Source organism: Mobula birostris, chromosome 17 (genome assembly GCF_030028105.1).
Source record: "Mobula birostris isolate sMobBir1 chromosome 17, sMobBir1.hap1, whole genome shotgun sequence".
NCBI lineage: Eukaryota > Metazoa > Chordata > Chondrichthyes > Myliobatiformes > Myliobatidae > Mobula > Mobula birostris.
In genome coordinates, this window is record NC_092386.1 from 19,467,530 (window position 1) to 19,481,412 (window position 13,883).

Sequence of the window (13,883 nt, forward strand, 5' to 3'; positions counted from 1 at the left end):
TTCAACATGACAGGAATACAGATGATATTGGGCTGCTGTTCTGAGTTTGGGATTAATACTTAAATCACAATGCAAAAAAATGTTTTTAAAATGTAGTAATCAGATTTTAACATCAAAGTCAAAATAAATGTATTATCAAAGTATGTATACAATATACAACATTGAGATGTATTTCCTTACAACCACAAACAAAAAAAAGCCCGATAGAGCCTATTAAACAAAAGAAGACTGTCAAATACCCAATGTGCTAAAATAAACAAGTCATGCAAACAACAAAAACAGGCAAACAACTGCAATACACAAAAGTGAGTCCATACCATGAAGCCGGTCACCACTGCAGCTGATCCAGGAGCCCATCAGTTGCAGGCCACAGCCTCAGTTCAGTGCAGAGATGAGTAAAGCTTGCGAGGCAGCGATCTGAACACTGGTCCGTCCCTCACCTCCAGTGCCAATACACCAATCTTTTCAATCTGACCTGGCTCTTAAATTGTCCAAATATCAGGTTATTTTTCACTGTTGAACCCGGGCCCTCCCGCTTCAATATGCTCTTGGGCCCAGACCCCAAAGCTCTGATTTGGCTCTTCCCCAACCTTTCCAATTTGGCCTGGCACTTAAATCAATCAAACTTCAGGTCATTCTCTGCCCACGGACCCCCAGGCCCACCTCTTCGTTACCTCTTGGGCCTGGGCTCCGTCATCTCAACTTGGCACATACCTGACCTTTCCAATTCAACCTTGCACTTAAAAAGATTAAACCTTGGGTCTTTCGTTGCTCTCCAGCCTGCCTTGCTTCATTTGTGCTGCATCGAATTGCCTCCAAGTTCCCTCCAACAATGGCCAAAAACTGACTCATTCCCTGCTCTCGGGCCCTGGCCCCCACCCCCAACCTTGATTTGGCCCTTACACGCCACGCTGCAACCATCCTGCTCCTTCGAGACTTCAACTCACTCAGCAAAAATGCCAGCTCACACAGGCAGTTCAAAAGCTCAACTCCAAAAGGGAAGTACAAGCTATTGTTTGCAAATACAGTATTGCTCACCAGAAAGAGTGTGATTCATGAAGCAGTTAGTAGTTTTCTGTGTTTTGTTTGCTGCAGGCAAGTAGTCGCTGTGTTCCACCAGTGCCATCTTAAACCAGAAGCCTTAGCAGCCATATTCTGTACACAAATGTGTTTCATTTTTATTTTCAGTTGGCTATATTTGTGCTGGAAAGAATTGATCTACTGCTTAATGTCAGATGATCAGCACCGTTCACTTTTCAGAAAATATAGATTATGGCAATTACAGCACAGCCACGGACATCTAACAAAAAATTTTGTTTGATTTTTGTTGCCATATGAGCCATTATTTTAATCCTATGTGTGCTAAGGTTTCTCATACATTTTTCATTTCTCTATCAGCCATCTATAACCTGTTATTACATGCTAATTTAGACAGACACTTAAATAGGCAAGACATAGAAGGGTATGGTCTCTATACAGGCAAACAGGATTAGTGTAGGTGAACAAGAAGCATCAGAATGGATGTGGTGGGTTAAAGGCCCATTTCAGGGCTGTACACATCTATGATCTTAAAGGCATTTCTGCTTCAAACACTAATGCCTATATTAAAGCTCACAGCCACTTCAAATAAACTTTTTACAGCTCTTTGCAGTGCCATCAGCTGAAACTGTCTAACTCAGCAAAGATCAGACTAAATCTCAGATTTTACCAGTTGCTTCGGTTCAGATCTCCAGTACTAGTTTATCATTTGGGAATTAATTATTTTCAGACTGCCAAGTTAAAATGACAGATTTGCATTAGAATACCTTGCAGAAAGCAGTGCAATTTTTATCATTGCCTCAAAAAATCTTCATTAGCATCTGTTTAAGATCAAACTTAGAAATTTGCTTACCAGCCACCTTGACAAAAAAGCAATGCAGCTATAGAGACATGTCAGAATGCAAGTGTCTTACCTGATTTCCTTTGTTTAAAACCTACATTGATATTTTAAAAGCTTCCAATTACTTTGAACTTTGTTTGCTGTTGAAGAAGTATAATTTATTAATTTATTGATCAGTTGGTCCTCCCAGAATATGCTAGATAATATTATAGTGCAGCAGGGAGATGGGATAATGTGTTGAAGCCTTACACTAACTTTTCTATAAGAACCAATAGATGTTTCAACTACAAAATGCTATCAAAAATTGTTTGTTATTAAGTAATTATCTTGAAAGAAACTAACAATGAACAGGACACAGGGAAGGATAATTTAGTTTGGGCATTTTCCTGACAGTATGAATTAAATTTCAAATAAAAATCAGTATTATTCAGAGGTCAAATCTCTTCTTCAATCTGTCCTCTAGACTTGGGGGAAAAACATTGCGCTCAGTATTAGGACAAGATTACTAGTTCAACTATTGTCACTAAGTTCCCACATCCACCTTGTAAGCGAGTGACTTTTCAGTACAGAGTTTGAGTTAACACAGGAGACCCTGCAGATGCTGGAAATCCAGAGCAATGCACACAAAATGCTTAAGGAACTCTTTTGGTTAGGCAGTGTCTATGGAAAGGAATGAACATCAACATCTCTAACTTCTGGTAACTTTCCCCTTCCCCATTTCCCACTCTGGCTCTCCTCTTTCCTTTTCTCTACTACTCACCTGCCTGTCACCTCCCCTGGTGCCCCCCCTTCTTTCATTTATCCCATGGTCCGCTCTGCTCTCCAATTTTATTTCTTTTTCTTCAGCCCTTTGCCTTTTCTGCCTATCACCACCCAGCTTCTCACTTCATCCCCCCTCTCCCATCTACATAGCTTCACTTATCATCTTCTGGCTTGTACTATGCCCCCCTCCCTTCCACCATCTTATTCTGGCTTCTTCCCTTTTCTTTTCCAGTCCTGATGAAGGGTCTCAGCCTAAAATGTTGACCATCTCCACAGATGTTGCCCAAACTGCTGAGTTCCTCCTACATTTTGTGTGTGTTGCTCAGAATCTGAGTCACCCCTTTATACATGATGCCATGTATATACCTCTTTATACATGATGTGGATGGCAGGCACCTGCTGGAAAAGTGACATTGGCTTTTGACGAAGGATAGCCTTTGCCACATAAGGCAAGCAGTCTTGGCCGGCAGGTTCTTAGTTTCCAGCTTTCACCTGCTCACAATTACTAAAGTCAAGGATGATCCACTCTGGAGATTTCTGTTGGCACACCTCTGCACTTAATCATGATATCGTCCCGACAGTCTTCTATGTCTAATGCTGGAATGGCTATGACAAATGCCAAATATTGTAATTACTCAGTCATTACTTAACTAAAGTGTCCAAGCTCTGTTCAACAACACTACAGAAAACCTTCCAAAAAATATGTTGTGAAATTTGGAGTTTTGCAACAGCAGTACAATACATTAAAAAACTATAAATTACAAGAAGAAACATGTATTTATTAAAACATTAAATAAGTGGTGCAAAAAGAGAAAGTAGTGAGGCAGTGATCATGAGCTGGTTGATTGTCTGGTCAAAAATCTGATGGCAGAAGGAAGGAGCTGTTCCTAAAATATTGTGTGTGTCTTCAGGCTCCTGTAATTACTCCCTGATGGTAGCAATGAGAAGAGGGCATATTCTGGATGTGGGGGTCCTTAGTGATGGATGCTGCTTTTTTTGGAGACATCACATTTTGAACGTGTCCTCAGTGCTAGGGAGGCGAGTGTCCATGATGGAGGTGGCTGAGCTTGAAACCCTTTGTTGCTTTTTCTGATCCTCTGCAGTGGATCCTCCATACCAGGCCATGATTAAAACATTAAGGGTTCTAACAGAAGGAAACCATCTCCCAAAGGATTAATCCTTTTCCGATCTCCTTCTATCACTCTATCTCTTATTCTCTCTCTGATGTGCCACTCAAGTCCCTTTGATTCTTTTTGCCATTAACCATCAGAGTGCACACAAAAGAAAGGCATGTGGTCACCAAGAAATCTTGGGAACTCCAGCTTATACATTGCTTTAAGTTTCCGATTTGAACGATTTAATTATTTTAAGTTCACTCGCTGCCTTTGTGGGATTCAAATTCATGTTCCTGGATCAATGATCAGAACCCTATCTTCTAATTCAATGACTTAACTGCTACCTCACTATACCGAACTAACAATGAACAGGGCACAGCAAAGGATGTAATAGAAACTCAGTTTTGATGATTTTCTGGAAAAATAAATTCAATTTAAAATATAAAAAATCTATTATTCATTTGTCAAATGTTCTGTCCATTGTTCCTGGGAAAAATGTATCTCAGTGTACTTAATATTAGATTAATTTTTCAACTATTGTCATCATGCTCACACATCCACTGTGTACAGAATACTGACCTTTCAGAGCGGAGTTTGAGTCATCTCTTGATAGAATTCTTTGAGGAGGTGACCAGGCCTATAGATGAGGGTAGTGCAGTGGATGTGATCTATATGGATTTTAGTAAGGCATTTGACAAGGTTCCACACGGTAGGCTTATTCAGAAAGTCAGAAGGCATGGGATCCAAGGAAGTTTGGTCAGGTGGATTCAGAATTGGCTTGCCTGCAGAAGACAGAGGGTCATGGTGGAGGGAGTATATTCGGATTGGAGGGTTGTGACTAGTGGTGTCCCACAAGGATCGGTTCTGGGACCTCTACTTTTCGTGATTTTTATTAATGACCTGGATGTGGGGGTAGAAGGGTGGGTTGGCAAGTTTGCAGACGACACAAAGGTTGGTGTTGTTGTGTATAGTGTAGAGGATTGTCGAAGATTGCAGAGAGACATTGATAGGTTGCAGAAGTGGCAGATGGAGTTCAACCTGGAGAAGTGTGAGGTGGTACACTTTGGAAGGACAAACTCCAAGGCAGATTACAAAGTAAATGGCAGGATACTTGGTAGTGTAGAGGAGCAGAGGGATCTGGGGTACATGTCCACAAATCCCTGAAAGTTGCCTCATAGATAGATAGGGTAGTTAAGAAAGCTTATGGGATGTTAGCTTTCATAAGTCGAGGGATAGAGTTTAAGGGTCGCGAGGTAATGATGCAGCTCTATAAAACTCTGGTTAGGCCACGCTTGGAGTACTGTGTCCAGTTCTGGTCGCCTCACTATAGGAAGGATGTGGAAGCATTGGAAAGGGTACAGAGGAGATTTACCAGGATGCTGCCTAGTTTAGGGAGTATGCATTATGATCAGAGATTAAGGGAGCTAGGGCTTTACTCTTTGGAGAGAAGGAGAATGACAGGAGATATGATAAAAGTATACAAGATATTAAGAAGAATAGATCGAGTGGATAGCCAGCACCTCTTCCCCAGGGCACCATTGCTCAATATAAGGGGACATGGCTTTAAGGTAAGGGATGGGAAGTTCAAGGGGATATTAGAGGAAGGTTTTTTACTCAGAGAGTGGTTGGTGCGTGGAATACACTGCCTGAGTCAGTGGTGGAGGCAGATACATTAGTGAAATTTAAGAGACTATTAGACAGGTATATGGAGAAATTTAAGGTGGGGGGTTATATGGGAGTCAGGGTTTGAGGGCCGACACAACAATGTGGGGCGAAGGGCCTGTACTGTGCTGTACTATTATATGTATGTATCTGTGTATCTATACCTGGCACCATTATCTGTGAATTATTGTCACCAGTTGGAAAAGTGACCCTGGCACCTACAGCTCCTCGATAAAGGATAGCGTTTACCACATATGGCAAGCCATCTTGGCTGGTAGTTTCTTAGCTTCTAGCTGTCACTAGTGAAAACCCCTGCTCACTGTTGCTAAAATCAAGGATGGCCCCTCTGATCCCGTAGCTCTGGAGATTTCTGTTGGCACATCTGTACTTTCAATTGAGATGTTGCCTCTGAAAATTTCGGTGGCTACCTCTGGTAAGGTTATGAGGAATGTTAAATATTATTTTAAACATATTTTAATCACAAGTGTAAATGATTAGCGTCTCTGATCCACTTTTGATGGTTGCTGGGTAGATGCAAACAAGTCTCAAAACAGTAACCAGACTTGGTAATTAAACCAATCAGCAATGTTCCCTCTAAGGTGTGTGTGTGCACAAACATCTTTTGCTACTAGCGCACAAAAGAATTTAAACTGCACACAAAAGGCTGTCACCCTCTACCTAGTTGGCATGTTAAGTACGTTTCACAATCAGATTTGCTTTTCCGGTTTCTGATGCAGATGGTGTTGACAACATTGAGTTTACAATGATTTGTATGCAGATTTTTAGAACTGGCTTATTTACAGTATAGTATTTTTATTGAAGAAATTATTCAATGTGCATGTGTTGTTGTCACTGGGCAAAAGTTTGCACAGCACAAGATTGTTGTGCACACAGGTCATTACAAATTAGAGGGAAAATTACTAACCAGTACACTTTATTTACTTAATGCTGGGTTTTCAATTGTTAGAGGAGTTCACATGTTTTCATTAATACATTACTGAGTGTTTTGCCATGTTTCTAATATTTTTAAAAAATACTCATACAAATACCTGTGTTTCACATATGGTGATGAAGCACATAGAATTGCATTAATATGCTAAATGTAATGCTAGAGTAAACACAAAAGATGAATTATATTGAATTGTATTATTATTGCTACTGATATTTTTCATTTCAATTTGTAGTCACACACATGGAGGAAGTTGTCAACTGGCCTGGAGGGAAACTGAAATTGGGCCAAGTTTCTGGACTTGCTCTGGATTCCAGAAATAATCTTGTACTTTTTCATCGAGGAAACCATGTGTGGGATGAAAAGTGAGTGAGTTTGTCTGTTTCTCTATAATTTAATACTTCAGTGTGTTGAGAACCTGTTGGAATATGTTTTAACAACCATCAAATGCTGGAATTGTAAGGAAAATAAATACCATCTGGACTGTTTTCTGAACACCTTTTCTTTATACAAAAGAAAACAATCTTTACACAACTGGCCACCAAGAACTCTTGCGTTCAGTTTTAAAATGTTGCCCACTTCTGTTCCACTGCAATTTATCAAAACTTTAAATCATCTTGGCTGTCTATCCTCCCACTCAATTGGCTGCATCCTTCTCAAGACTATTGCATACTGTTCATCCTATTCAGTATTTTCCCTGGTTTGTTCCCCAAAGTAATTGTCAAAGTAATAGAACAGTCCCAGCACAGCTGGAGGTCATTTGGTATTTTAGGGTCTTGCTGGCTTTTTGGAAGAGTACTCCAATTTGTCTTATTCCCCATTTCCTGGATCTCTGAGTTTTTAACTTAGTGCCGTCTCTTAGGTAAAGGCTGGAAATTTGAATTCACCAATAGAGAATACACTATTGACCCAGACGTTTGAAGTCAAGTGTAAACTTCTTCCTATTTTACTTACAATGAACTGTTGATGTTGCTTTGCCACTAATGTACTTGGTATTTACTGGGGCCAATGGGCGGGGAGATAGGCCAGGAATTGTGAAATATGGGTATATAAGGAAGAGGAGATTCTGTCGCATTAAAAAAAAAGTTGACAGTATGTGGGAAGTATGGTTAGAACAGGGGTTCCCAACTGGGGTCAATAGACCCCTCGGTTAATGGTAAGGGTCCATGGTATAAAAAGTGCTGGGAACCCCTGCAGAAGATTATGGTTAGTATCACATTGGTAATTGCTTGAGAGATTACATGTTTGACTTCTGCTCCCTTTGGCCTACCAGGTATTTGAAAACTGCTCCAGTCTCTCATCTTTTTCCAGAGTTCCTGAGACTTGGCAGACCTAGTGGGTTGTTGAAGGAGCCGAGTTTAAGTAATGAAACTTGCTTGTCCACTGCAGGCTTCATGGCCAATCCCAAATTCACTTAAGTTCAGCTGGAGGTGCATACGGTTGTAGCAAGTTTGGGATCAGGTTCTGTGTCCATCAGAGAGAGGTGAACATTCCCACTAATATATCTCTTATGGCCATTCTTCTATTTTGTTGATGCATTTATATAAATTCTGGATCTAAGGACTCAAAAATTCTGACACCTGTATTTACTTATCACTTCACCTGGTTTTTGCTGGACGTCACTAACATTGCAGGTTTTATTTAGCTAGTTTGTTGAGATGACATTTCCCATATGTGAGTGGGAAAATGTCACGCTACATTAAAGCACTAAAAAGATTTGTCTTCATCAGCAATACATGCTGCTCGAGTGCCTGGGACTTTTATGTTAATTAAATAAAAGATTAGCTTTATTTGTCATACGGACATCCAAACATTGAAGTCTACAATCTTGTTGGATCGTTGACCAACACAGTGCAAGTATTGTGCTGGGGGCAGCCTGCAAGTGTCCCCACGCTTCCCACAACTCAATGACCCTAACTGTTAATCATTGGAATGTGGGAGAAGATGGAGAACCCAGAGAAAATGCACACAGACACAGGGAGAACCTGCAGACTCCTTTCAGACAGCGATGGCAACTGATATCCGATCAGTAATCACTGGCCCTGCAAAGTGATAGTGCGAACCGCTACACTACCATGTGTCCACTTGTATTATTGAGGATTAGATATCTCATGAAATATGGTCAATTGGGGTGTGACACTGGTAATGCTAATAAATTACTTAGTTTTTCTGTTTCCACTAGCTCTTTTGATCAAAAGCATATCTACCAGGCCCAGGGTATTGGTCCAATTCTGTACAACACTATCCTCACTTTGGATCCTGCCAGTGCAGAAGTGCTGAATGCTGTGGGAGCAAATATGTAAGTAAGATTAATATTCTAAGCTATTCTTTTGTTAAGTGTTTGCATCTAATAAAGCACATTTGAAAGGCTTTTGAAAACTACAGTTTTGAAAATGCATCTCAAATATCATGTGTTCAAATTCATAACCTTTTGCCCTTCCAAGAATGTGTTCTTTCACAGCTTTAAGTTGATGTTACTAATTTGTCATTTGTAAACAGTTTAGTGTAAGATGTTGGAATTCTTTTTCATTTGGACAAAAATGCAAAAAATGATGGACCCAGTGCACTGACAGCAAGTTTCTGTAGAGAACTGCCAACCAGCTGCACTGCAGCTCTGAGGACATTTGGGATTTCTGTGTGCTTGCTCGGTCTCTAAACCACCACCAAGGCTGTGGTATTCATAAATTATTAATGCTTTTAATAATAAACATCAGTTCAAATTGTATTAAGGGACACTTTTTTCTATTTTTCATTTCAAATGTGAGTTATATACATATTTTCAACTGTTTCTTGATGTCTTTGATCATGCAAAATAATTGGAAACAACAAAATGCCTTCTGACATCGCAGCTTATCAGAAGGCTTTCATGTGGTTTGAGGGCAGGGTGCTACATTTAGGTGCATGTAGCTTGTTCTGTCTCAGAATCAAAATCATGTTTACTATCACTGATGTGTCGTGATGTTTGGTTTGTGGCTACAGTACAGCGCAATACATAAGAAAAGTTATAATTAGAGTTATAGAAAAGTACAGCACAGAAGCAGGCCCTTCAGCCCATTTAGTCCATGCCAAACCATTTAAACTGCCTACTTCCATCGACCTGCACCGGGACCATAGCCCTCCATCCATGTACCTATCCAAACTTCTCTTAAACATTGAAATCGTGCTCACATGCACCACTTGCGCTGGCAGCTCATTCCACACTCTCACGACCCTCTGAGTGAAGTTTTCCCTCATGCTTCCCTTAAACTTTCACCTTTAACCTTGAACCCATGACCTCTAGTTGTAGTCCCACCCAACCTCAATGGAAAAAACCTGCTTGCATTTACCCTATCTGTACCCCTCATAATTTTGTATACCTCTATCAAATCTCCCCTCAATTTTCAATGTTCCAAGGAATAAAGTCCCAACCTATTCAATCTTATAACTCAGGTCTGCCCTGGTTGGTCCTACTGAAGTGCAACACCTTGCACTTGTCTGTATTAAATTCCATCCGTCATCTTTCAGTCCAATTTTCCAGCTGATCCAGATCCCACTGCAAGCTTTAATAGTCTTCCTTATTGTCCACTATACCCCCAATCTTTGTGTTATCCACAAATATGCTGATCCAGTTTACCCCATTATCATCCAGATCGTTGATATAGATGACAAACAACAACAGACCCAGCACTGATCTCTGCGGCGCACCACTAGTCATAGGCCTCCGGTCAGAGAGGCAAGCCTCTACTACCACTCTCTGGCTTTAAAAAAAAACTAATGCAAAAGAGGAATAGGTTTATGGATTCATGGAGAGTTTCAAAGTTTTATGCTCATGGGGAAGAAGTTCTTCCTCAAATGTTGTGTGTCTCTCTTCAGGCTCGTGTACCTCCTCCCTGATGGTAGTAATGAGAAGAGGGCACGTGCTGGGAGTTGAGGGTCCTTATTGAGTCCTACTTGAGGCACCACCTTTTGAAGGTGTCCTCTTTGGTGGGGAGGCTTATGTCCATGATGGAAATGATTGACATGGCACCACCAGCAAGACCTGGGAGCTTGACCACTGTTACTCCAGCTATAGACCCTGTGCAAGGAGCAGCTATGTGGTCAAGTGTAAGATGACCACTGAGGCACTGGACAAGAGGCTACAGTTAGAGATCCTTCTCGTTAACCCAGGGTTTCTACACCAAACGGCATCATCCTTCATGTGGAAAAGGGGTACAAGTGAGGGAAATACTTGTAGGAACCTTCTCCTAATGAGAAACAAGTGCTCAACAATTTGAATTTTGGCCTTATTTCTGATGTATTTCATCCAGTTATTTGCAACCAGATGTTTTATTGCTCAACTGCAGTTGGCATTTTAACTCAAATGCTGACTTTCAGTAACGGTGCGGATAGTTATTTTCTCATTTTTAATCTTGTACTTAAGTAAATTAGAATTTAAATCTGTCATTACAAACATGTAAGTCTATGGCAGTAACAGGCATTAAACAAATAATTGGCCTGTCAAATGTGTCATATGATTTTCAAAATGTAAATTGCTTACACAACAATATCAAACCCACTCAATTCCTAAAGGATCCAACCATGTAATTACAGTACTGCAAGTCTTAGGCACATATAGCTAGGGTGCCTAAGCCGTTTGCACAGTACTGAGTTAATGTTATGTATTGCACTGTAGTGCTGCTGCAAAGAAAACAAATTTCGTGACATGAGTAATGAATTTGATTCTGATATGGATCTCTATTGTTGGCTGAGAATGGGAAGGGGTTGGGGCAAGGGGAGTCTTAGTTGGGAAAAGGGAAAGGGAGATGGGAGGGATCAGGAAGCACCAGAGAGACATTCTGTAAGGATCAATAAACCAATTGTTTGGAATCAAATGACCTTGCCTGGTGTCCCTTGGATGAATGTGTCTGCACTCATGTCACCACCTCTGATCCTCTGGCACAATGCATAGAAGACAAACGAAAATAGAGAAAAATCATTGTAAATGGTGAAAGAAAATAGGAGCCTACATTACAAGGCGATGGCCTTTCACCAGAGGTTGCCAGATTTAATACGTGGAAAATCTGATTAGCTGAATTTGTTGAATTAATTGTTGAATTAAATTCATTGCCCACACCACCAGATTTAGAAACAGTTATTAACCTTCAACCAGGCTCCTGAATCAATGTGGAAAATTTCACTCACCCCAACATTGAACTGATTCCACAAACTATGGACTCACTTTCAAGGACTGTAAGGCTGCAGTATTTATTTATTTATCTGTTTATTTATTTATTGTACTTGCACAGCTTGTCCTCTTTTGCACATTAGTTGTTTGTTCATCTTTTTTTGTGTATTTTTCATTAATTCTATTGTAATTCTTTGTTCGACTGTGAATGGGTGGTGGAGTGGAGATGCATTTCTACCAAAGGAGGAGTAAGGTGCTCCTTCCTTCCACTAGCCTGCAGGTCACCCTTGGGCAAGGTGTAGCACCTGCTTAGCCCCCGCCGCCCCGGATCAGGGTCACGTGAAGCCATGAGAGCGTGTGGTGGATGGTCGTATGAAGAGCTGGTGCATATCAACTGTTCTTGGTTATGTGAGCAGACACCAGGCAGACAATCTCTGAAGAGTATAGATAATGGCTGGGGTCACCTGGTTTGTAAAGACACTGCCCAGAAGAAGGCAATGGCATACCACTTCTGTAGAAAAACCTGCCAAGAACAATCATGATCGTGAGACCATGACTGCCCAAGTCGTACGACATGACACATGATGATGTCATATGACATGGCACATAATGATGATGTCATACGACATGGCAGATGATGATGACTGTGAATGCCTGGTGGTATATTGTACTTTGATAATTAACTTTGTACTTTGAACTTTGAACATTGAGTCCTGAGGGTTGTGAGGTCCCTAGTCAGAAGATGAGATTCTGTTCTTGAGAATGCTGGGTTTCATTGGAACAGTGTAAGGGACTAAAGGTAGAGAAGTCTGAGTGGGAATGTTATCCGGGCTAAACAGTGAACTTTGTGTCATTCGTGCAACCAGGACATACAGATTCTGCAAAATGATCACCCAACCTGAAATTGATTTCTCCAGTGCAAAGGAAACTAGATTGTGGGAACAATGGAGAACACTAAGCTCAAAAGAAGTAGGCTATTTCACCTGGAAGTAGTATTTGAGACCCTGGATGGTGGTGAAGAGTTAATAGTTTGGTGATGTAGGCCTTCATAACATGGTTGTGATCCATGGGTTGTTGAATTGCATTTTCTATCTGTCAAAAGCCATCTTTGCTATGAAGTATGATAGGCTAGAACTGCATCATCACCAAATTGGCTACCTCATTTCTTGAAGTGCCTGGCACTATATCTAACATGCTTCTGTACTTCCTATTGAACCACGCTTAATCCTTTGTCTTGATCGTAATGGAAGAGTAAGGGATGAGCTTTGCCATAAGCCTGCCGGTTGTAGTACTGCACATTTCTTCAGATATTTTACTGCTCCACTAGAATGCCCACCTTGAGCTGCCAGATCTTGAGTCTATCCCATTCAACACAATTGTAGTGTGAGAGGACACAGAGCAGTCATCCTTGGTATAAAAACGACATTGGACAAGAACTGTTAGTGATGACTTCTACCACTGCTATTATAGACACTTGCATCTGCAATGTTAGAACGGTAAGGACCAAGTTAATCAGGTGTCTGCCTTGAGTTGGTTCCATAATTTTTTGCTAGCAAATGTGGCAGCTTTATCCTTAAGACTCGGCCGATTCAGTGAAACTGTGCTCCTCCTGGTGATTGATATTGCAGCCCACATCCAAAGTATACTCACTACAACAGTGGTTCTTCTCAGTGTTGTTCGACGTGGAGGAACACTGATTTATCAGTTGAGAGAGGGCAGTAGATGATAATTAAGGTGGGAGTTCCTTTCCTATGTTTGCCATGAAATATGGTTGTTTCTGGTGTTGATCTTGAGGACTCGTGTAGCTTTTCCATCCAACCTGTGCACTACTGTGGCTCCATCTTTAGTGTCTGTCCTGCAGATCCAAGGATTGTTATGAAGATACCTTGGCACATAGTGTATGATTCAGTGAGAATGACTGTTGTTTTGTAGTCTGTGGTCAGCTCTCCCAATTTAGGCACCAGTCTGCGTTTGTAAGGCGAAATTCTCTTCAAGTTTAAATGGACTGGGAACGAGGCTGCTTTTATCCAAATTTGGTGCCAAAGTTAACCTAGGAAGAGGTACAGTCGACATTTCAGGCCGAGACCCTTCGTCAGGACTAACTGAAGGAAGAGTTAGTAAGAGATTTGAAAGTGGGAGGGGGAGGGGGAGATCCAAAATGATAGGAGAAGACAGGAGGGGGAGGGATGGAGCCAAGAGCTGGACAGGTGATTGGCAAAGGGGATATGAGAGGATCATGGGACAGGAGGCCCAGGGAGAAAGACAAGGCGGGGAGGAACCCAGAGGATGGGCAAGGGGTATAGTCAGAGGGACAAAGGGAGAAAAAGGAGAGTGAGAGAAAGAATGTGTGTATAAAAATAAATAATGGATGGG

The 13,883-nt window shown here is 41.1% G+C and overlaps 1 protein-coding gene across 5 annotated transcripts in view; it reads left to right on the forward strand.

Moving 5' to 3' along the window:
• pam (peptidylglycine alpha-amidating monooxygenase) overlaps positions 1–13,883 on the forward strand; it is a 187,030-nt gene that overhangs the window by 150,968 nt on the left and 22,179 nt on the right. For all 5 annotated transcript variants that reach the window (XM_072281334.1, XM_072281329.1, XM_072281333.1 and 2 more), the window contains 2 exons: positions 6,603–6,732; positions 8,550–8,666. In XM_072281334.1, coding sequence (XP_072137435.1) covers positions 6,603–6,732; positions 8,550–8,666 — 247 coding nt within the window. The remainder of the gene's footprint in view (positions 1–6,602; positions 6,733–8,549; positions 8,667–13,883) is intronic.